Consider the following 26,432-nt stretch of genomic DNA (forward strand, 5'->3'; position numbering starts at 1 on the left):
GTATAGTATTAAGTATTAAAAATATATAATAATAATGTAACAACCCAATGTCTATGAATGCAACTAATGTTCTTGTCTGCACTATTTCCCTGCATGCCATGTTTCTGGGCAACTTTGGATACTTACGAGTGGATACTTAACGTGCCGTCCGTCTGACACACAGCTGCAGATATCCGCTGGAGACGGCAGTCATAAAAAGACTGCAGCTCGCTTTTTGTTGAAAATATATAACGGTGATTTAGATGACCAGAATGCAGACCAAGGTTGTCTATTTTTAGTTAATTATGTTAACGAACATGTCTTCTTTCGACAGGCCCTCCCTCGCCTCCTCGTAACCTACTTTTCAACATGAATGACACATGTCTGATGCTGGAGTGGTCTCCGCCCAGTGACACGGGGGGCCGCCGTGACCTCACCTACAATGTCCAGTGCAAACGCTGTGGTCCGGAACCAGACCGGTGCCAGCTGTGTGAGGAAGAACTGCGTTTCCTGCCTCGACCGTTAGGCCTGACCAGCGCCTCGGTCACCGTCATGGACTTCTCAGCACATGCTAATTATACCTTTGAGATTGAATCACTCAATGGGGTATCAGACATGAGCTCATTTCCTCGCCAGGTCGCAATTATCACCGTCAGCACAGACCAGGGTGGTGAGTATGAATTTTACTTCCACAATGTGATGCTATTCATATCCATAAAATTGAGGCTCTTTTATTAAAGGGGACCTATTATGCTTTGTCCAATTTTCTGACCTATAAATGGAGTTAGAATGTTGTGTTCTCATGTTAGACCAGGGGTCTCAAACACGCGGCCCGCGGGCCAAGTGTGGCCCGCAGGACACTATTTTGAGGCCCCCGCCTTTATATGAAAGTTTAATGTTAGTGCGGCCCGCGGGCCAAGTGTGGCCCGCAGGACACTATTTTGAGGCCCCCGCCTTGATATGAAAGTTTAATGTTAGTGCGGCCCGCGCAAGTTTGATATGGATGCTGTATGGTATCATGTACCCAGAAAAAAATATTACGTTGGATTAATGTTCATGTTAAAGGTTAAATAACTGTTAATAGTTATGCTCCCTATCCGTGTGGAAGTGGTAAGTTTTTGGCTTTTTAAGTTTAAAGGAAATAACTTGGAGGCTACCGTTTAGGTCGCTAGCTCTCTAGTTTGCGAGTTAGCATGTGTCTCAAGACCCTGCAGTTGTGCAATATGTTGTAAATAAAAAGGGTATAAATGTGACTATAGTCGTGTTTTGTCATGTCTACAGGGCTCTAATAATGCTTTGTTCATTTTAATCAGAAAAAAAATAATTTGTCTAACCACCAGTTTCTTAAGTTTTTATTATTTGCCGTTTTATTATTATTATGATTATTATATGTATTTATTACTGATTGATTGATTGTCTTTATTCTTGATTTGTTTATTTATGTTATTTCTAATTTTGTGTAGAAAAATAAAAATTAAGATATTAGAGAACAGTTTTATCAGAGCTTTTCTTGTAGAAAATCGGAACCAAAGCAAAGTTTTTTTTAATTTTTTGGTTTTTTTTTGGAAAACCTGATGCGGCCCAACCTCGCCCAGCCCCCAGGTAAATTGAGTTTAAGACCCCTGTGTTAGGCGATGCCAAGGTTTCAGATAATGAGGTTTACGCATTTGGAAATGAGCCCTGAAAGAGGTTTGGATGGCTCTGAATGCTCCCTTTCAGGGAGTTTTTTCTAACACCAGCTCCCTGTGTTCTCACAGTGAGTCATACTTCCTTATATGGGCATGCCGGGGTACAAGCTGTACAAGCAGAGTGGGCTTGCCCGGAGGCAGGCTGCGGGTGTAATAAATAAAATAAATAAAACAGACCGAATAGGTGAGGATTCTGGAAGATCTACATATACCTTTCAGTGTGGGTTATTGTGTGTACCTGCTCTTTAGGAGTCTACAACTCAATACAAAGGGTCGGAAATGAACATAATAGGTCCCCTTGTCATTCATCGCCCTTTATGGTGAATTCCAGTACTTTTCTCATTGATATTTATTGCTGGACAACACATCCATGTGTGTAAGAATTGTGAAGAATACAAGAGCAGATGTTCAATTACAGAACCTGAACTGTGCATCACAGTCTAACAAGCTTTTAATTACACAGTAACATCATTAATTATGACTGGGTTTGATGATTAAGTACCTTTAGTTGATGTCTGTATGTTGTTATATTACAAGCCTGTGTCTATGTCTATGGCCTGAGCCAACACCACGTCTGACTTTGTACACGGTTATCCTCCGGTCTCAGCCCAGCAGGGCTTTTTTTTCGACTAGTATGTTTGTTAGTTTGCAGGATAACTCAAACATTAATCTTGCAGTGAGGTTTGATGGATTGCACAGACCCTGATCCAGGAAACACCTCATTAGCTTTTAATGGGGATATTGCCACTGCAAGACAAGGGCATTTGATTGGTTGGTTCGCTTCTCTCGAGGTGAATGTCCGACTTTATTTTCTCTTCCTGATTGCTGCTGTTGGATTTGTTTTTATCCTTTCAAGATCTGATCCATCTGTTTTTATCTATTGAAGGTTTTTCTTTGCCTCTGTTGCCAAATTGATTGGGTATCTTTAAGGAAGACATGATATTACCAGGGGTCTCAAACTCGATTTAACTCGGGGTCACTGGAGCTAGGGTCTGGGCAAAAAAAAAAACGCATTTATTAAAAACAGAAAAATATACAAACTTTTTCAGTGCTTTGGTTTCGATTTTCTACAATAAAAGCTCTGATAAAACATTCCACTGTTCTCAAATATCTTAATTTTTATTTTTCTGCACAAAATAAGATGAAAAATAAATCAACAAATCAAGAATAAAGAAAATCAATCAATCAGTAATGAATAAATATAATAATAATAATAAAACGGCAAATAATAAAAACTTAAGAAACCACATATAGTTGGTGGGTAGACAAATTATTTTTTTCAGATTAAAATGAACAAAGCATTATTAGAGCCCTGTAGACATGACAAAACACGACTATAGTCACATTTATACTCTTTTTATTTACAACATATTGCGCAACTGCAGGGTCTTGAGACACATGCTAACTCGCAAACTAGAGAGCTAGCGACCTAAACGGTAGCCTTCAAGTTATTTCCTTTAAACTTAAATAGCCAAAAACTTACCACTTCCACACGGATAGGGAGGATAACTATTAACAGTTATTTAACCTTTAACATGAACATTAATCAAATGTAATAATTTTTTCTGGGTACATGATACCATACAGCATCCATATCAAACTTGCGCGGGCCGCACTAACATTAAACTTTCATATCAAGGCGGGGGCCTCAAACTAGTGTCCTGCGGGCCACATATGGGGGTGGTTGGTACAAGCAAAAAAATTTAATAGCTGTAATAGCAAGGTTCCTCTTCGGCGATCGATTTGCTAAACCGTTGTTGGCAGTTAATTACTCTCTCCAGAGCTGGCATTACAATTGCTTCTATCTACTCCCGTTTGAATGAAACTGTTTGCCCTGTAAAAGAGCTGGTCTAAACAGGAGTAAGAAGATCAGACTTTTGTCAGAACATTTCCGTCAAGGGACGTATGACCAGAAAGGTGTTACTGTACCCTGCAGTGTATGTGATCTCCATGTCACAACTGCGAGAGGTACAAAGAAATTCAAGACATCTCCGAGTGGGTAGGAGGAGCAGTGAGTGAAACCTCTGAGGGTATGGAGACGTTGAAGTCCAAACAGTGGGGCCAACGGCTCACTTTAACTGCCCGCCACTAATTAGTTAGCCACTATACGCACCATCAATATTGATTTTACGTTTAACAGTTAACATCTTTTGCCTGTTCAGTTCATAAAGGTTTTATGATGCTAACAGTTTCATTTCCATCAGTTGTCTAGTGACTAGTGTCCCGGAACCTGCTTGAACAAGGATTCCGAATGAATCCTACATTTCTAACATACACTACACCTGAAAAATACCAGCATAGGATAAATTCATACTATAACGTACAATTTTGATGTACGTGTTGTGTGTTTATTTAGACTTTTTATATATTTTTAGGCTCTTTTTTTATAGCTTTTATGTATGGTCGTCAATCATGCACTGACTGGTTTGCATTTTAATTTCAACGATGAGTGAATTAAAGAAACAATACAAGCAGTTGATGTTTGCTAAATACAAGGATGAAGAGTCTTGAACCAGTCATGATGTGCTATATATATCACTATATTGACAGTTACGGTACCCATTATGTCTTTGTATGGTCATATCACTTCAGTACGAGGTACATTATTAAAAAAAACAAAACAAAAAAAAAAAAAAAAACCTTAAACTGTATTATGGAAAGCAGGAAGTGAACAAATGTAACAGTTACTAATTGTAAATGTACCAGATGGAGGGGTAGGATTTAATAAGATTTGCTTCTTCCTACTCCTTTTGGACATGTGGAACTGGGAACTGATTATGTGATGCATTCAATTGTAATCTGATGCATGTTCAAATGAAATAAAACCATTACCATTACCAATTGCGTTGTATCATAACAATGACAATAAAGATATTCTATTCTATTCTTTTCTATGCTAAAAACTAAAGAACCCAGAAAGAACAGTTGCACACCACATCAGAGAAGGTACTCCAGGTCCACCACCCCAGTGGTATCAAATACCCTTTAAAAACAGCTATTCAATCACGACAAAAATCATAACATGTTCATAAAATTACACGCAAAAAAGGTTCCGTCCGACTCCAGCTCCCTAAAGCACTTTAAAAAGTATGTTAGTCTAGTCTACATTGGTGCTGGACCAGGCCGAGGGACTTGCTATGTGTCTATGCATTGAACTTGGGGAATCTTAATGAAATAAAAAGGCTCGGCGTGACATTGTGTTTACCTGCAAAGACTGTCGGAGCTGTCCCTGGACACACGGCGAATAATACATTTAATGTGTTGTGGCTGTATGAGAAAATGTGTTTTCCCCCCAAACTCCCTTAACAACAAAGGAACAGGGGGTGGATGGAGCCAGAGAACAAAGACAAGAGAAAAAAAACATACACAGGAGAAGAAAAGGAGGAGGGAGAACATAAAAAAAAATGGTGTTTGCAAATTATAAATTAAAATCGGGTATAATCTACACGACATACCATATCCCAAAGGAAACATGGTCCTTTAACCATAAAAGCTGTTATTAAAAGAATGCAGCTACTGAGAAAATATTCATTATTTCCCTGTCATTATTTACTGCAGTGGTTTAGAAAAAAAATGTGTCTAGCTAGATAAATTGCATTGTCATAGAGAATTAATTTTAAAGTCAGGTGTTAGTGAAAAGCTACGCTAGCTCTCTAGTTTGCGAGTTAGCATGTGTCTCAAGACTCTGCAGTTGCGCAATATGTTGTAAATAAAAAGAGTATAAATGTGACTATAGTCATGTTTTGTCATGTCTACAGGGCTCTAATAATGCTTTGTTCATTTTAATCTGAAAAAATATTTTTTTTAATTAAAAGTTTTTATTAAGTTATTATTATTATTATATTTATTTATTACTGATTGATTGATTTTCTTTATTCTTGATTTGTTTATTTATTTTTCATCTTTTTTTGTGTAAAAAAAAAAAAAAGGATATTTGAGAACAGTGGAATGTTTTATCAGAGCTTTTATTGTAGAAAATCAGAACCAAAGCAAAGTTTATTCATTTTTATGTTTTTAATAAATGCGTTTTTTTTTTTTTTGTTTTTTTTTTTTTTTTTTGGAAAACCTGATGCGGCCCAGTCTCACCCAGACCCTAGCTCCAGTGGTCCCCAGGTAAATTGAGTTTGAGACCCCTGGGTTACAGTCATGACCAAACTGTACTGAAAGACAAGCTACAGTGTCAGGAATCTATGGAGCTGCCAGTGTGACCAAGGGTCTGCAAACATCTTTGGAAAACCTGAACTTTTGAAAAAAAACAATGTGCAATAGTCAAATTCCAATTCCAAACGCTTTTTGGGCATTTTAGATTTTAAAAATATCCCAGAATTTTAGGGGTTTAATGCTATATAAATATGCCGAATATGTTTGTGAATATTCTTCCCAAGACTCATGAAACCCTATAATGGGTTATTTGGAAAGGTGAACAGAAAACATTAGCATAGAGTTGCTATCAGCAGAAAAAGAGGCAGGGATGCGAATTCCTGTGCGAGTATCTAAGACTCCTGTATGAACGCACTGCAGTCGGAGATAAATTAGTCATAGTTATTAAAATGCAGATGGCCCCTTTTTGGTAAATGCTTGGTGCCTGGTGAGTTTACCGTATATGATTTGTTATGCCTGTGATGGGCTTCTTTGCAAATATACATGCATACAAAAACCATTATTTGGTTACTCTCCACATGCATCAGAAACTACAGTATATGGCCTGTGATAATTTCCTGTCAGGCGTAACCTTTTCTATATTCTGTGATTCATATGTCTATATATGCACAAGCATCAATCCCTATGACTAGCATACTTTGCATGCACCGAGACTTGCAGAGAAAAGTATAAATAGATCATCCAGGGAAAGTACCAGGGAAATATAACATATGCGTTATTAACAGAGTATAATATTTGATTCCAAGACACGCTTGACCAATGATTAAACCGGCGAGATATATAATTAAAGATATATATGGATTTGAATGTGACGAAGGTGAAAGGGAATATAAAATGAGAAACAGAGAATGAGAAGATGATAGGACTAAAAAAGACAAAGAGGGGAAGGAATGACAGGATAAAAGTGACTAAATTACCTGACAATGAAGTGTTGGCAGGGAAAAGATGTGAGGAGGTGCAGCAGACAGGTACGCCTGTGCACATTTATACGAATATCAGTTAGCCGGAGGCTGCACATTGCACATACGCATTGTCAAATCTCACAAAGCACAAAGCCAATCAGAAAGTGGGAGAAAGTTGTTTTGGATGTACAGCTTTGGATTATTCTCGGGAAATGTTGACAAACGTCGGAAATAAGTTAAATTGACTCAAAAGCTGTCTGAAAATAACCTGTTCCGTAGTGCTTACCCAAAGAACGTACAATGTTTGTTTCTGTTGGAATTATGTGATATAAAGAAGGCTTTCAGAAGTGGTGGCGTGCTTTCATAATGCACACTGAAAAAAAAAGGTGGGTGAGAGGAAGGCGGACAGGTGGACGGTTGAAAGAGGCAGAGGGAGGGAAAAAAAAAAAAAAACGGGAGATGTCCTAGAAACATGAGAGTCGCTTTAATCACAGGAAGCAGCTTGGTAATTGTGCATGTCATGAAAACCAATCAGCGACAGATATGGCTCTCAGTTGCCGTGTCACATCAGAACAGCAACTTGAGACTCCAATCAGACGCTCTTTTGTAGATGAAAAGCCCAGTGAGCAAAATGCATATGAAATGATGTTGGGGGAAGCTGGCTGTCGGAGAGCTGCTCATTGACTTTACACTGACTCTAGAATCCAGATCATCTTCATTAGCTTCACTGGCCTGAAGGCAGATTTGAAAATGTTGCATCTGCAGAGATATTTTTTTGCGGTCAGTGTGGGAGTTTACTTTTAGTATATTCAGTTGGAGGAACCTATTTTTTTTTTTTATTGCAAACATTAGGTGTGTATTTACAACTTTATTAATCCTATAAGGTGGATATTTACAAACATAGATGAAAAGGTGAAACAGTACATAGACATAGGACGGTCAACAGGAGCAAGGGAGGGTTGTGGAGTATCACAAGATTTGTCACAGCACCCCCGCGACCCTTGTGAGGAAAAGCGGTACAAAATGAAAGAATAAAAAATTTAAAATTTAAAATTTAAAATTTAAAATTTAAAATTTAAAATTTATTTTCTACCACTTTTTCCTCACGAGGGTCGCGGGGGGTGCTGGAGCCTATCCCAGCTGTCTTCGGGCGAGAGGCAGGGTACACCCTGGACTGGACGCCAGCCAATCACAGAGCACATATAGACAAACAACCATTCACACTCACATTCATATCTATGGACAATTTGGAGTCACCAATTAACCTAGCATGTTTTTGGAATGTGGGAGGAAACCGGAGTACTTGTAGTAATGTAGTAGTAGTAATTGAATCATTGTAAAAAAAAATAGGATAGCTACTTATTTCACTTATTCTGGGCTATTTTTGGGAACAAAATCTCCCTCGATTAACGAGGGAACACCTCAGAAGATGCATTCAAATATATTGGGACGGTACTGTATGTAGTATTCTGTACTGGTCACTAGGTGTCAGTCATGTTACTGTAATGTTCAGTGAGACACACAAGCAGCAGATGTGATAGCAGGAACAAAAGGTTTATATTGCAAGTTGGACTTATTACTTACTCTTATTACTATATTGGGTAATACTAGTGTAAAAGTAACTACAGGGGTGTTATTTTATGTGTAGAGGGTTCTAATAATGTTAAAAACTGTATTTAGAAGGTCGTAAAAGGGTTTTCTATGCTCGAACTATGAAAATATATGATTTATAAATAGGGATCCTACTTCACTGAAATTCACTTATCATGTCCTAACTGGAAGCAATTATCCGCAATAAATGTACATTATAGCATCCTATCATTGTTATGAAGTACTTCATATATCACATATCACACATTAATATTTATAAAACCGATTCTAAGACTTTTGGAACCGAGTTCAGTTGGTGTTTGAAACATCACAAGACTTTGCATATTGACTTGTCAGTCATGACAACTTTTTAACATTTCCTGATGAATCCAGAGGGAATCGGTAATTGGCATTCAAACAACATTACCGTCAAACTTGAGTCAATTGTTAAAGTCAAACTCGATTAAAGATCCTGTCTGATCTACCTTGACCTGCGAGGGCCTTCTGCCTTGCACCCCCAGCCAGCGCCAGCCTCAATTTGCAGCTACGGTTCTAAATGAAACAGTGCGCTCTAAACTGCTGGCCTTTTCAGCAACTATGTTCCTACCAGGCAACCCTCTCCCGGCATTGCGCCACGCTCTAACTAACTATGACAAATTATCCCCGCACTTAATTACCAGCCTGGGAAAATCACAATGATGTTTATTAGGCGCGGCATCATAAAGCGGTGTGTCCATGCCCCGAGACCAAAGCGCTGTTCTGCAGCAACACCAATAACAACAACAGCCATACAAATTGGATGTGTTGAAAGACCCAGGGCTTCCAAGAACTAGATTGGGAAAGGAGGGATTGGGGGGGGGGGGGACGTGACGCTGTGGATGAATCAATACTGCTTGTCTCTGTGCTGATATGTTGAGGTCCGGGTGCGCTGAGCTACATTTCAACCAAATGGTGCATCAGTTTAATAAGTTAAAAATGAGATCAATGGTTTCTACTGCCGATAATGATATTGGTGCACAAGTATTGACCTTGCAATGACCTTGCTAGCTCAATATGTTTGTGATCTGGAATTATTTCCAAGTTTCGATTTGTATTGTAACTATGCAGTTTACAGTGACATACTCTGCACTTTACATTCTTATACAGATGTTTGTGCCATGTAGAAAAGTGCAGTTTTTAAAGTGTATGGTTTCCAGCATATTTAAATGGATTCGTATGTGACTTTGTTAGTCTTTTCCAAAAAGTACAACTTTTGTGTTGTTTGTTTCTTATAAGATTACAACTTAAAAAAATACTATCCTTATAAAAAATCTCATTAGAATAAGACATTTTTTCTCTTAGTTTCATAAAATGACAGCTTTTTGGATTTCTGCTGCTGTCTAGTGGTTATGACTTTATTCCCAAAATACTTTGACTGTCTTCTTATAACATTGTAACTTTTTCGAAACCACATATTAGTAATATAGCAGTAGTAGTAGTAGAGGCATTGTTATTTGTATTATTCATTTATTGTTTTGTTTGTTTCTGTTAATAATGTCACAAAAATCTATATATTTAAAAAAAATTTTCACAATAGTGTGACTTTTTTCAAAATTTCTTTATGCTTTTCTTGTAAAAAATTTTCTTGCAGAATTTTTTGCTTTTGCATTTGTTTTAAATGTTTTCCGTTTTTAGAATGTGCTGCGGGCCAATTAAAAATACAGCCTCTGTCCGCAATCGGTTCCCGAGATGCACTTTGGACACCGATGGACTAGAGCTATCTAATCTAGTTTGTTTCTTATAAGATTACAACTTTAAAAAAATACTAAAATAGTTTTTTTTCCTGATATTAAAGTTTATCCTTTAATAAAAAATCTCATTAGAATAAGACATTTTTTCTCTTACTATTTTGACTTAGTTTCATAAAATGACAGCTTTTTGGATTTCTGCTGCTGTTCCGACTTGTTTACTTTCATCTGAATTCTATCTAGTTTTGATCTAGTGGTTATGACTTTATTCTCAGAATACTGTCTTCTTATAACATTGTAACTTTTTCGAAACCACATATTAGTAATATAGTAGTAGTAGTAGAAGTATTGTTATTTGTATTATTTATTTATTGTTTTGTTTGTTTTTCTTTTAATAATGTCACAAAAATCTATATATTTTAAAATTTTTTCACAATAGTGCGACTTTTTTTTGCAATGTTTTTACGCTTTTCTTGTAAAATTGCTGCCGATTTTTTTGCTTTTGCATTTCTTTTAAATGTTTTCTGTTTTTAGAATGTGCTGCGGGCCAATTACAAATACAGCCTCTGTCCGCAATCGGTTCCCGAGATGCACTTTGGACACCAATGGGCTAGAGCTATCTAATCTAGTTTGTTTCTTATAAGATTACAACTTTTAAAAAAATATTAAAATAGTTTTTTTTTCCTGATATTAAAGTTTATCCTTTAATAAAAAATCTCATTAGAATAAGACATTTTTTCTCTTACTATTTTGACTTTGTTTCATAAAATGACAGCTTTTTGGATTTCTGCTGCTGTTCCGACTTGTTTACTTTTATCTGAAAAGTTGATTCTATCTAGTTTCTATCTAGTGGTTATGACTTTATACCCAGAATACTTTGACTGTCTTCTTATAACATTGTAATTTTTCGAAACCACATATTAGTAATATAGTAGTAGTAGTAGTAAAATTATTGTCATTTGTATTATTTATTTATTGTTTTGTTTGTTTCTGTTAATATTGTCACAAAAATCTATATATTGTGTTATTGAATGTTTTTACACAATAGTGCGACTTTTTTTTCCACAATTTTTTTACGCTTTTCTTGTAAAATTGCTGCAGATTTTTTTGCTTTTGCATTTCTTTTAAAAGTTTTCTGTTTTTAGAATGTGCTGCGGGCCAATTAAATACAGCCTCTGTCCACAATCGGTTCCCGAGATGCACTTTGGACACCAATGGACTAGAGCTATCTAATCTAGTTTGTTTCTTATAAGATTACAACTTACAAAAAAAAAAATAAAAATTTTCCCTGATATTAAAGTTTATTCTTATAAAAAAAATCTCATTTGAATAAGAAATTTTTTCTCTTACTGTTTTGACTTACTGTTTGTCTTACTGTTTTGACAATAGTAGAAGTATTGTTATTTGTATTATTTATTTATTGTTTTGTTTGTTTCTGTTAATATTGTCACAAAAATCTATATATTTTCAATTTTTTTTCACAATAGTGCAACTTTTTTTTCCACAATGTTTTTACGCTTTTCTTGTAAAATTGCTTTTGCATTTGTTTTAAATGTTCTCGTTAAATTCTGATTTTAGAATGTGCTGCGGGCCAATTAAAAATACAGCCTCTGTCCGTAATCGGTTCCCGAGATGCACTTTGGACACCAATGAACTAGAGCTATCGAATCTAGTCTTTGAACCCTGTTTACATGAGAGTCGAAAGGTCTTCTGAGGCAACCTGAACAGTCCAGTTGTACAATTGGTCCTTGATCTGCACTTGACACACCCCAGAGATAATGTAACATATCAATGAATTCAACAAAGACGGGGAATGTGACACACAAAACAAAGTAAGAAAGGTCTTATTGTAATGTAAAAAGGAAGGGAGTCCTTTTGGTTGCACAAAAGACCAAATACTCGGTTGAATAATCAAGTGTGTGCAGACATGGACTCGAACCAGTGGCCTTGGAGGGTGGCTGGTCATAAATAGAGCCTCCATGGTTGCTGGCTTATTAAGTGTTGATTTATCAGCCTCTCTGTGTTGGCACCTAAAGCGAGGGAATCTGCCCCCCCGCCCCCCCCCCCCCCTCCCAAGGAAACTTCAATCACCATGAAGCATATGGATATATAAAGGGTATATTTAGTGTCACACCATGAATGTCATGGGTCCACCTTTGTGTTCAATACAACTTTTTCAAGCCTCAGTCATCATTGTCATGTCTGGTTCCGCACACACACACTTGCACACCCATCATGCCTTCTGTTAAAGCAGATAGAAGGAGGAACAATCGGGCAGGATAAATGTGTTCGACAGCTCTCTGCCTCCTTAGTGATTTATCAGAGTATTTATCCTGGTAATTTGCCTTATCTGTCTTTTTTTCCGCTTTCTTTCTCAGTCCATTCTTTCTTCTTTCCCTCATACATTTATGTTGAAGCCGTGTGTGTGTGTGTGTGTATTGAATGGTCTGTTAAGTATTGTAAGCACAGACACTCATTCCGATATATTTCACTGTGACATGACGGTGATATATACAGGAACAGGGGCCAACGTTTAAATGGCTTATCTCATTTTATCGAGAATGGTTGCCTTTCCTATCTTATTTCTGAGATATATTGTCGTGTTTCTGGTGTAATCCTGTCAGAAAGCTGGTTTGTTTTTCTTCCCCCTTTTCTGATTTGTGTGTGTGTGTCTGCAATATAAAGTTTTTATCATTATTTTGTTAGAAAAGGTCCAACAAAAGCTGAAACCTATGAAAACCAAAGCAATTTTTCTCATTGGGATTGATGTGAATTGAATTAATCCATCAGAGAAATTGAAAAATATGAAAACAAATTAAATTTTATACAGCATAATTATAACTGTGTATGCAAAAAACAATATTTTCATTCATTCATTCATTTTCTACCGCTTTTTCCTCACAAGGGTCGCGGGGTAGACCCTGGACTGGTGGCCAGCCAATCACAGGGCACATATAGACAAACAACCATTCACACTCACATTCATACCTATGGACAATTTGGAGTCACCAATTAACCTAGCATGTTTTTGGAATGTGGGAGGAAACCGTAGACCCACGATTGCAAACTCCACATAGAGATGACCAAGGGTGGAATTGAACTCGCGTCTCCTAACTGTGAGGCCTGCGCGCTAAACACTCGCCTCTGTGTAGCTGTTTTCATTGTTCATTCATTCATTCATTCATTTTCTACCACTTTTTCCTCACAAGGGTCGTGGGGGTGCTGGAGCCTACCCCGGCTGTCTTTGTGCGAGAGGCGGGGTACACCCTGGACTGGTGGCCAGCCAATCACAGGGCACATATAGACAAACAACCATTCACACTCACATTCATACCTATGGATAATTTGGAGTCGCTAATTAACCTAGCATGTTTTTGGAATGGGGGAGGAAACCGTAGACCCACGATTGCAAACTCCACATAGAGATGACCGAGGGTGGAATTGAACTCCGGTAGCCTAGCTGTGAGGCCTGCATGCTAACCACTCGCCTCTGTGCAGCCGTTTTCATTGTTAAGGCACTCAATTTCGTGGACAAAAGCAGAGAGTGCATGAAAACCGAGACAAAATTTTCATTAAAAACTGAATCCTTATGAGAACGAGAGCTTTCAAAAACCAAGGTTTGACTACTTGGCCTAAAAAGTCACCAAGCAACTTTGCACAGAACCATGTTGTACCTGGAGTACCTGAGTTGTTTCTCATTTATTTATTTAAGTATAAATTAGTCAAAGACTAATTAAAGACTGGCTGCACGGCGGTCTAGTGGTTAGTGCACAGACCTCACAGCTAGGAGACCAGGGTTCAATTCCACCCTCGGCCATCTCTGTGTGGAGTTTGCATGTTCTCCCCGTGCATGCGTGGGTTTTCTCCGGGTACTCCGGTTTCCTCCCACATTCCAAAAACATGCTAGGTTAATTGGCGACTCCAAATTGTCCATAGGTATGAATGTGAGTGTGAATGGTTGTTTGTCTATATGTGCCCTGTGATTGGCTGGCCACCAGTCCAGGGTGTACCCCGCCTCTCGCCCGAAGACAGCTGGGATTGGCTCCAGCACCCTCGTGAGGAAAAGCGGTAGAAAATGAATGAATGAATAATTAAAGACTAATCAAATACTGTAGCTATGTTTCATAGGGAGAGTAAGAACTTTAACTTGTAACAGAACTTTTTCCACAAATCTGTTCGTGGTTAGCGCGCACGCCACCCAACTAGGAGACCCGAGTTCGATTCCACCCTCGGCCATCTCTGTGTGGAGTTTGCATGTTCTCCCCGTGCATGCGTGGGTTTTCTCCGGGTACTCCGGTTTCCTCCCACATTCCAAAAACATGCTAGGTTAATTGGCTACTCCAAATTGCAATGGGCTGGCGACCAGTCCAGGGTATACCCCGCCTCTCGCCCAAAGACAGCTGGGATAGGCTCCAGCACCCCCACGACCCTCGTGAGGATAAGCAGTCGAAAATGAATGAATATTTGCAAGCACTTAATGGCTTCAATTTTGCTAAGGAGCTTACAAATTGGACTCTGGAGCAATGTGGTCTTTTGACTTCGGATGTACGTTGTTCTAGAGTGATGGATGATGCAGCCATCATATTCAGTGCTGATTGTACAAGCATGTTCCGGGGTGTGCTATTATTTGGTCTGTTCTACTTTCAGTAAGTGTATACGTCCAAAAAGTAGGTTATCTGGCATAAGTGCAGATAAAGTATATATTTTGAACAACAAGCAGGCTACAGAATAAAAACAATATACACACTAGATCAGGGGTCTCAAACTCAATTTACCTGGGGGCCACTGGAGCTAGGGTCTGGGCAAGGCTGGGCCGCATCAGGTTTTCCAAAAAAAAAACCGCATTTATTAAAAACAGAAAAATATACAAACTTTTTCAGTGCTTTGGTTCCGATTTTCTACAAGAAAAGCTCTGATAAAACATTCCACTGTTCTCAAATATCTTAATTTTTATTTTTCTGCACAAAATAAGATGAAAAATAAATAGGGTCTTGAGACACATGCTAACTCGCAAACTAGAGAGCTAGCGACCTAAACGGTAGCCTTCCAGTTATTTCCTTTAAACTTTCATTCATTCATTCATTTTCTACCGCTTTTTCCTCACAAGGGTCGCGGGGGGTGCTGGAGCCTATCCCAGCTGTCTTCGGGCGAGAGGCGGTGTACACCCTGGACTGGTCGCCAGCCAATCACAGGGCACATATAGACAAACAACCATTCACACTCACATTCATACCTATGGACAATTTGGAGTCGCCAATTAACCTAGCATGTTTTTGGAATGTGGGAGGAAACCGGAGTACCCGGAGAAAACCCACGCGTGCACGGGGAGAACATGCAAACTCCACACAGAGATGGCCGAGGGTGGGAATTGAACCCTGGTCTCCTAGCTGTGAGGTCTGCGCGCTAACCACTAGACCGCCGTGCCGCCCTTTTTTAAACTTAAATAGCCAAAAACTTACCACTTCCACACAGATAGGGAGGATAACTATTAACAGTTATTTAACCTTTAACATGAACATTAATAAAAACGTAATATTTTTTTCTGTACCATACAGCATCTGTATCAAACTTGCACCGGCCACACTAACATTACATATCAAGCTCAAACTAGTGTCCTGCGGGCCACATTTGGCTCACGGGCCGCATGTTTGAGACCCCTGCTTTAGCGTATACGTCACAGAACCTGATGCAGCCCAGCCTCACGCAGACCGTAGCTCCATTGACCCCCAGATAAATTGAGTTTGAGACCCCTGATTTAGACTGATTGAGAGGTGTTTCGACTAAAATAGACTATTTTTGGAAAAAAATGGGCAACCAACGGTAATTTCTGGATGTCGAATGTGCAAGGCCTTACTGTACATCTTAAGGGAAATAGCGGTGCTGAAAATCCTTTCTCTTCTGCTCCAGTGCTTGCTGCACGGTGAACGTTCCTGTGACTCTACACGGAGCAATAACTGTGCTTTTTTTAGCAAGTTGTACTTTTTAGCTTTGACTGGTCCCGGGTTCACCTCCAATAAATCCACACCTTAGCTCATGACTGTCTGGGACAAACCAGTGACACAAGAAGCTCACCACTCACTCACAAGTTGCCAGAGAACCAGAGATGCCCCCGTGCCCCCTGCGTTGGTGTAAAAGAAAAAAAAAAAAATCCATGCTGCTTTGAAGGCGTTCACCCTCAGTGTGACCTTGACAGGACCCTTTTTCCGTCTTCATCTCTGGGGTGTTCTCTCCTGCTGCAGTGTGTATCTCTGTGCTCGCCAGCCTGCAATCATGGCGGGAACCTTTTTTGAAGCCGGACACAAGAACATGAAAGAGAAAGTTAAATGTGAGTGAGAAGGACAGACGAGGGACAAAGTAGCACTGTTCTCAAAAAAGGTGTCGGAAGGGGTATGGCAAAAGTACGTACACCTTGTTATGATGTTTCGTGGTTTATGAAGGCATTCTTGTAAATTAATTCAAAGGTTACTTTTGGTCGGTCAACATTTGCATGAGAACTAGTTGCAATTTATGCCTCGCCTTATTCACTAAATAAGCTGGTTCAGCATGTTCTTAACCAGGGGCCTCAAACACGCGGCCCGCGGGCCAAATGTGGCCCGCAGGACACTAGTTTGAGGCCCCCGCTTTGTTATGAAAGTTTAATGTTAGTGCGGCCCGCACAAGTTTGATATGGATGCTGTATGGTATCATGTACCCAGAAAAAATTATTACGTTTGATTAATGTTCATGTTAAAGGTTACATAACTGTTAATAGTTATCCTCCCTATCCGTGTGGAAGTGGTAAGTTTTTGGCTATTTAAGTTTAAAGGAAATAACTTGAAGGCTACCGTTTAGGTCCCTAGCTCTTTAGTTTGCGAGTTAGCATGTGTCACAAAGACCCTGCCGTTGCGCAATATGTTGTAAATAAAAAAAGTATAAATGTGACTATAGTCGTGTTTTGTCATGTCTACAGGGCTCTAATAATGCTTTGTTCATTTTAATCTGAAAAAAATAATTTGTCTACCCAGCAACTATATGTGGTTTCTTAAGTTTTTATTATTTGCCGTTTTATTCATTCATTCATTTTCTACCGCTTTTCCTCACGAGGGTCGCGGGGGGTGCTGGAGCCTATCCCAGCTGTCTTCGGGCGAGAGGCGGGGTACAGCCTGGACTGGTCGCCAGCCAATCACAGGGCACATATAGACAAACAACCATTCACACTCACATTCATACCTATGGACAATTTGGAGTCGCCAATTAACCTAGCATGTTTTTGGAATGTGGGAGGAAACCGGAGTACCCGGAGAAAACCCACGCATGCACGGGGAGAACATGCAAACTCCACACAGAGATGGCCGAGGGTGGGAATTGAACCCTGGTCTCCTAGCTGTGAGGTCTGCGCGCTAACCACTAGACCGCCGTGCCGCCAAAATATTAACCAAAGCACTGAAAAAGTTTGTATATTTTTCTGTTTTTAATAAATGCGGTTTTTTTGTTTGTTTTTTTTGGAAAACCTGATGCGGCCCAGCCTTGCCCAGACCCTAGCTCCAGAGCCCCCTGGTAAATTGAGTTTGAGACCCCTGCTCTTAACCATCACGACCATCATGAAGGATAAAGGTTGTATCCTTGAACATGTTAAAGGATCTGGTCCTATGAAAATGTCATAACTAAGCAAACTTGCTAGGCTATCATTAGGTATGTTAAAGGCAAAATGGATTGTGTTTATAAAGTGAGCAGAAAACGCTACATAATATGCTCCAAAAGTTGTTGTTTTTTTAGCCTCAGATGTATTAGAATCTCTGAGGGGAGTCACTGAGTCACACTTCACTTCTTGCTAAATATGAAGCACTTTTCTCCATGGAGAAGCTGACAATAGTGACTTATTTTTCTCTCCTTTTTCAAAATGCCATAACCTCAATTTTTGTGCACTTGCACTTTTAGAGCTTAAATACAGTAGTATTTTAGATACTGGCAAACCTCGGTTTATGCTTAGCACAGGTCGCAAAATACATATAACGTATGGGACACTTCCATTGGTGCATATACTGTACATACAGGACATATGTTCATGAAGAAATAATGGTATAATGGTTCTTATCCAGTAACTTCTATGGCTGCCATAAAAGCACCAATTCTTGAAGTGTGTTTTTAGGAATGAGCTGCCCTCACATACTGATGACAACAACACTTCTCACATATGGCCACATGACCTTTAGAGCAGAAGTTGTGCAGCTATAACTGATGTCATTGCCTTTGTAAACTGGCCCAGTCAGCATCCACATGCAGTGGAGCGGTGGAGGCTTGTGGTGAAGGATAAACATGGCAATCTAAACTGAAAGCAAATGAGATAAGGCTAATAAAGAACTTTTTAAAATTTCATTGTTTTACTGGATTTATAACCTTTAGACCAGGGGTCTCAAACTCAATTTACTTGGGGGCTACTGGAGCTAGGGTCTGGGTGAGACTGGGCCGCATCAGGTTTTCCAAAAAAAAACACAAAAAAACGCATTTATGAAAACCAAAAAAATTTAAAAAACTTTGCTTTGGTTCCAATTTTCTACAAGAAAAGCTCTGATAAAACATTCCACTGTTCTCAAATATCTTACTTTTTATTTTTCTACACAAAATAAGATGAAAAATAAATAAACAAATCAAGAATAAAGAAAATCAATCAATCAGTAATAAATAAATATAATAATAATAATAATAATAATAAAACGGCAAATAATAAAAACTTAAGAAACCACATATAGTTGGTGTATAGACAAATTATTTTTTTCAGATTAAAATGAACAAAGCATTATTAGAGCCCTGTAGACATGACAAAACACGACTATAGTCACATTTATACTCTTTTTATTTACAACATATTGCGCAACTGCAGGGTCTTGAGACGCATGCTAACTCGCAAACTAAAGAGCTAGCGACCTAAACGGTAGCCTCCAAGTTATTTCCTTTAAACTTAAAAAGCCAAAAACTTACCACTTCCACATGGATAGGGAGGATAACTATTAACAGTTATTTAACCTTTAACATGAACATTAATCAAACGTAATATTTTTTTTCTGGGTACATGATACCATACATCATCCATATCAATTTTTTCAGATGAAAATGAACAAAGCATTATTAGAGCCCTGTAGACATGACAAAACACGACTATAGTCACATTTATACTTTTTTTATTTACAACATATTGCGCAACTGCAGGGTCTTTGTGACACATGCTAACTCGCAAACTAGAGAGCTAGCGACCTAAACGGTAGCCTTCAAGTTATTTCCTTTAAACTTAAAAAGCCAAAACTTACCACTTCCACACGGATAGGGAGGATAACTATTAACAGTTATTTAACCTTTAACATGAACATTAATCAAACGTAATAATTTTTTCTGGGTACATGATACCATACAGCATCCATATCAAACTTGCGCGGGCCGCACTAACATTAAACTTTCATATCAAGGCGGGGACCTCAAACTAGTGTCCTGCGGGCCACATTTGGCCCGCGGGCCGCGTGTTTGAGACCCCTGGTCATTAGTGTTCAATTACCTCTGTTTCTCTTCATTTTATGAAGAAACTTTTGGCCTTTTGTGGGGACGCTCGCAGTTTTCACCTCTGTGTTTATTTTCATTTGGACACCTTATATATTATTTATTTTCACACGATTAACTCATTAGATTGGGTATCTGAATAGATTCTCACGGAGAAAAGGCATCACTTAGTCCTTTGCATGTGTGTTTGGACATTAAATGGCCATCTATTATGCGGTGTGTGTGTGTGCATGCGCAACAGATGGATGGCACACATAACTCACACAAACGCAACGCGTGCTTTGTGGGCAGTAAATCCCGACAGACTACACAGTCTTGTTACCAGAAGGTTTCACAGTCAATGTGCCCTTGACTTTGACAGTCAAGCTCTGCCTGCTCACTCTTCAGACACAGCACAACACTTTGTGAAATATTATTCATGACATTAACATCGCTTTTATTCGGCAACGTATAACGGCTTTATAAACATATCACACGGAATGCAATTAGAGAATTGGGCTTTCTTGCATGCAATAGCCAATATTCCCAAGACTGGTACTGCAAACTCATGTCGTGTAATTATGATTTTTGCTGTTATTCTCAACTGGTGGGTCGCGGGTTTGAATCTTACAGGGGATTTTTTTTTATGCAGCAGGGTGGTGACAACTCTAGTGCTGTTTGAAACCCGCTATAACAGATAGAAAGCGTACTTGTGCTTTTTTTTTAGCTGTGTAAGTGGAAAGTGCATCAAAGTTTTGTATTCAGTTGTCATATGTGGAGGTGTTCAACATTGCCATGGAAAAAAATGCTAATGCTAATCGCTATCACATACAGTATATGGGGTTTTTGATGTAAATTAGCATCGAGCATTATTTTCTGTGCTTTTTATTGGTGTTGAAAGTCGCAGGGAAATTGTCTCCCAACATTATGTAAGTTACTTACATAAGTAACTACGTACGTTACGTACTGAGAACTTATCTGTGTAGATAATAATAATAATAATAAAACAGGAAATAAGAAAAACGTAAGAAACCACAAAAAGTTGGTGGGTAGAGAATTTTATTTATTTATTATATATTTTATTTATTTTTTCAAAACGCTCGGTTTCAAAGGCCATTCTAACATTGGCGATTTGCGATGTCACAGATTGATGGCCTTCCTTATATGGGCATGCACTGTAGGCCAGATACACTCTCTGCCCTACCACAAGCTCTGCATCGCTGTTTAAGTAGAGATGATAATATTCATTCACCTTCACGTGCAATATTAAGGCTCTAAATGCAATATATTAAGTTTTATATGAAGTATTTCTATAATGCCTCATATTAACTCTCTAGCAAGATCTCAGTGTATAGACTGGTCATATATTTCATCTCATTCCATATTATCTGCATACTGTATTTGTATATAACTCTGGGTAAAACTGTTGATTTTGTTAATACTTGGGTTGTTTATATTGTTTATTTTTCTATATTGTGTATTTTGTACTGCTTAACTGATTAACTATACTCTTGCTGCTGTGCAATGCAAATTTCCCCACTGAGGGACGAATAATAAATATATTATCTTATTTTCTACCGCTTATCCTCACGAGGGTCGCAGGGGGTGCTGGAGCCTATCCCAGCTGTCTTTGGGCGAGAGGCGGGGTACACCCTGGACTGGTCGCCAGCCAATAACAGTGCACATATAGACAAACAAAGTTTTTGGAATGTGGGAGGAAACCGGTTGACAAAACATGTCTGCCATGCGTGGGACATCCAGTCTTTGTGAGAGTTATGAGAGTGGTCACTTTTTTTGGAAAATGGCAGCCAAAAAGTGTGGTATCAGGTTTTAGAATTCATTCATTTTGTACTGTTTATCCTCACAAGGGTCGCGGGGGATGCTGGAGCCTATCCCACCTTGTGGAATGTGGAATTTTTGGAGAGAATGTGGGAGAAAACCCATGCATGCACGGGGAGAACATGCAAACTCCACACAGAGATGGCCGAGGGTGGAATTGAACTCGGGTCTCTTAGCTGTGAGGCCTGTTTGCCAACCACTTATCCGCCAATGCAGCCCGAGATGATAATAAATTCACAAATGAAATAACAATAGATAATAAAATAATATAAATACAATAAATGAATAAAAAAAACATGTGAATAATTAGCATAGAAGATGTATGGATATAATATGACATATATACATAGAAATTATTTATTATATGTCTCACCGAAAAAATGATCCAATATGATCTATGCTGATATCTGCTGATAATGGCGGTTGGCCAATACTATTGTATGTGTGTGTGTGTGATTAATGACTTTCCATCCATTATAGCTAATAAGTTTAAGTTAAGGCTTGTGGGAAACCCGAGACTACCGCATAAACTAATGGAGCAACCCTTGTTGGTGAAAACGTTTTGTTCATGCAACGCACGACACCTTGGCTATAAACTTAATAGCAACATCATTAACATAATGTCTGTTTACATCTGGACTCACTGAGCCACTTGCCTTGCCCATATGTTGTGTGTTTTTAAGGTAATGTATGCCGGGGAAGTTCTATTATTTTTTTTATGGTGATGATGAGACAAGCGGGCAGTGCGGTGTTATGACATGGGGTTTGGACATCTGCCTCACAGATTAGATTAGATTAGATTAGATTCAACTTTATTGTTATTGCTCATGTCACTGGTACAGGGCAACAAAATGCAGAAGTGCAATTATATAAGTACCTTGGTATTAAGTAAATGTAGCAAAAAAATATGGACAGATCTATGTAAAAAAAACTATGACTATAATACAGTTAGGATATGTACAGGGATATAAATGACTATAATATGGCTATTGTAGATCAGTGTTTTTCAACCTTTTTTGAGCCATGACAGTTTTTTTTACATTGGAAAAATCTTGTGGCACACCACTAACCAAAAATGTTACAAAATGTCTCGCGGGCCGTGAGTTTGAGACCCCTTGGTTAAAGGAATATTCCATCCCTGTTCAATTCTTTCCGTTTGAGCAAATAAACCAAATGCAATTGGAATATTTGGGTCCATGTATACTATACACATAATGGCTATTGATATAATATTTGCAAATGATGATTAATAAATGTTAATTATAAAAAGTGATATTGGATAATTCCTCACGGCACACCTGACGGTTTCTCAAGGTACACTAGTGTGCCGCGGCACAGTGGTTGAAAATCACTGTTGTAGATTATACAGATTATAAACAGTATGCATGTGACAATATATAATAACAGTAATATATACAGTATTGCAATGGAGTGAATAGAGTCACAGAAGAGTTACAGGAATGAGGTTTGGATTATTGAAATCCCGTCTCTGACCTGCGGTGTTTGCATGTTCTTCTTCTTACCCCATCGAATCTGGTTTCCCCTCCACAGTCCGATAACACTCATGTGAGGTTAATCACTGACTTATCTGTAGGTGTTTTTTTTTTTTTTGTTAATTCGCTGAAACAAATAAAAAAAAATAAATCATGTTTACTGGTGTTTATACTTAAAGAACACGTCCACCAGTCATCCCAAGGGAGAAGTTTTGGCATTGATGAGGATGAAAACATGGCATTTGATGAAAGGGAAGTAGCGAGAATGAAGCACTGAGTGAGGTAGACGGTCCCTAGTGTGATTAAATCCCAGGGGGGGTTAAGAATGGAGACGAAGGTGGATATTCTTTTGAAGCCTTTACTGATTATATTATGATTCTTTTCTATATATATATAGATATACAGGAGAATAACTATATTTGAACGTGTAGAACACAATATGAAATAAATATAAATGACAAATAAATGGACGTTATTGTTGGTGCGGACTTCCTGTACATTTCGGTGAGATGGAATTCAATAGTGCTTCTTGCTTTCTTCACCAAATTGCTGGCACTTGCAACTTTCTTTGCCCCCCTGTGGGTTATTTAGCCGTCGCACTCATTAAAAAAATGCACGGACAGTGAGTCAGCAACACTTAGGATGCTTTCTTTTGGGTACTCGATGTCGCAATATGATACATACAGCGCAAACGGACTATCTTAGACACAATTGAACATGAAAAGGTCCTTAAAAGAACGCCATCTTTATCGTCTGAATGATATTGGACTTGTATTGAGTTTTGGAGGGTAGTGGAGACAAAGACTGGAAAAGAAGTTAGGTGGAGATTTGGAATCAGTGGTGTGGAACAGCGACTTACCCGTGTTGACAGGAAGTGAAAGGTGCATCCCCTTCCCCAAGCAGCTTATCTCGCTGACCCCATGGGGGGCAGTGTGTGTCTATATATGTGAAGGGGGCTGTCTGGATTCTTGTACTCCCCTACAGGTCTGAGCTGAGGGCAAAGCTATGGGGCAGTATTATTCTGCCTGTCTATATGAGCGTACGTGTGTGTGTGTGTGTGTGTGTGTGTGTGTGTGTGTGTGTGTGTGTGCAATAACCTTGTTTTTAGTGCTTTACTTCAGCGGTCTTCAGTAAACTTGAAAGTTTACTTTGGGCATAGAAATGAGATGGGTTCCATCAGTTTTTGTAAATTATCGGATGCGATAAAAAAATTCTTTGAGGTGCAAATGTGCTGAAAGACACAGGACTGTAGGTTTAGTTGGGTTTTGTTTTTTTTATATGCATGGACCCTTTCAGGCAGAGGTGGCCAAAAAAAATCAAAAATACAGCAGCCATATTTTTTTATTTGACTTTTTTCATTCATTTTGCTACCGAACTGTAGCAACTGTATGCAAGGATTGAAAATGATTATGCAAAAGACAATGCAGCCAAAGTCAAGGCAACATACTAAAAAGGTTTCAGCAATCGGTACATTTTCCAATTTTAATTCCTGGAATCAAACTATGGAATGGATTGAGTAAGGAAATCAAACAATGCACAACGATGAGCCAATTCAAGAAACAATACAAGCAGTTGATGTTTGCTAAATACAAGGATGAAGAGTCTTGAACCAGTCATGATGTGCTATATATATCACTATATTGACACTTACTATGGTACCCATTATGTCATTGGATGGTCATATCACCTTGTACTTCGGTACGAGGTGCATTATTAAAAAAAAAAAAAAAAAAAACTTAAAATGTAATATGGAAAGCAGGAAGTGAACAAATGTAACAGTTACTGATTGTAAAAGTAAGCTTTGCTTCTTCCTACTCCTTTTGAACATGTGGAACTGGGAACTGATTATGTGATGCATTCAATTGTAATCTGATGCACGTTCAAATGAAATAAAACCTTTACCATTACCTTCAGTGGACTTCATGATGCAAAGCAAAGCATCAAACAGGAGACTTAATATACATTTAACACACGCACACACATACACATACACACACACATACTACACTTATATTTCTTATGCAACAGAATGCATTGAATTATTTGCCTAATATCGTATCCATGTCATATTAGCTATATATTATATATATATGTATTTTTAGGACCACTTTAAACATCAGACCACATCAAACTATGAAATTGAATTTTTACAGTTTTTTGTTTTTTTTTTCTTTATAAGATATCCCAAGTCGTGTTGCCAGCTTGTATGTTAAAAGTTGAAATACAACTGGTATTGGTAGCAACTGCTGGGCCGGATTCAAATGCTTGGTCGGCCGCATGTGGCCACCGGGCCGTTGTTTGCCCCACGCCTGCTCTAACTACACAAATATTCCATTTATAAGTAAGGCAATTTTGCGGGAAATTCACTCATCACAGTGTGGAACCAATAAACCCTGATGAACAAGTGATAACTGTTATTTTATTTCCATCTTTTCTATAGTCATTGCATCGTGTTAATGTACCTTTATTAGTTATTGGGTGCAAACTGTGTAGTTGTTAAACTTCTTTGATGTTGATTCACTTATAACTGTATTTATTTATAATATTTATTACATTACAGGGATTTTTTTTTTTACATTACAAGACTTAGTTATAATTATTTACTTTGGTGGAAGGATATTTATATTGTAATTCCGATTTTATTAGTTAACCATGTGAACTGGGCGATGTTATCTCAGAAATGAAAAAGAATTGTAAAACCAATGGCATTCCATTTTGTACATAAATTATAATTTAATTAAATTAAATTATAATGAATTAAAACATATGTAAATTGGCGAAGAAGGGGGTGCCATTAAATAAAAATCACGCCTTGGACACCGTAGCTAAGAAATGGAAAGTGCTTGAGTTTACAAAAACTATTTTTTTAAAAGATTGAAAAGATTTCAAGCCATATTAATATTGTCAAAACATATTCTCACAATTGCACTTTGTGAAAAATTGCAGTCATGTGAATATTTCTTAGAATTATTCCAGGCCCCGTACCATGGAATTGAATTTTTGTTCCCTCTAATATTTGTTGGAATGTATCCAAACAGATGTACAATTAATTCTGATATGCAACTAGGAAGGCACACATGCATGAACCTGTTTTTGTCCTTGAACAACTTAACAGATGTTGGACAAGGACACAGTAAACAGGACGCACAAGGACCCTGATAAACCAGTTTGAACGTCAGACGCAAAGACCCTGACACGGGATGCAGAAATTAGGATTCAATAATGCAACAGGCAATATGAAAGATATTGCTTCCGAGACCTGAGCTAATAATCTCGATAATAAATGACACAGTAAAAGCATGTCCACAACCTTAGTGAAACTAATGATACATGAAGTGTTCCTGATTTAAGGGAAATATAACCGTAAGCCATAAAAACACTGGGGATGATGCCAGCATACGAATCCCACAATGCAATGCACTAGTGACTACTTATTGCATAAAAGTGGAGAGCAGCCAAGGACGCTGGTTTGATATCAGATGGCTAACAAAATCACGCATTTATTCATTTTCTACCGCTTATCCTCACGAGGGTCGCGGGGGGTGC

The 26,432-nt window shown here is 38.3% G+C and overlaps 1 protein-coding gene across 3 annotated transcripts in view; it reads left to right on the plus strand.

Annotated features, from left to right (window-relative positions):
• The window catches only part of LOC131135553 (ephrin type-A receptor 6-like), a 198,409-nt gene that overhangs the window by 111,128 nt on the left and 60,849 nt on the right, over positions 1-26,432 (plus strand). For all 3 annotated transcript variants that reach the window (XR_013629598.1, XM_058081590.2, XM_058081591.2), the window contains exon 5: positions 314-649. Coding sequence is in view for 2 of the 3 variants with exons in the window: in XM_058081590.2 (XP_057937573.2) it covers positions 314-649 (336 nt within the window). In the remaining variant the exon portion in view is untranslated. The remainder of the gene's footprint in view (positions 1-313; positions 650-26,432) is intronic.

The sequence above is a fragment of the Doryrhamphus excisus genome, linkage group LG12, assembly GCF_037039965.1.
Source record: "Doryrhamphus excisus strain RoL-2023G ecotype Guam linkage group LG12, RoL_Dexc_Guam_v1.1, whole genome shotgun sequence".
NCBI classification, from domain to species: domain Eukaryota; kingdom Metazoa; phylum Chordata; class Actinopteri; order Syngnathiformes; family Syngnathidae; genus Doryrhamphus; species Doryrhamphus excisus.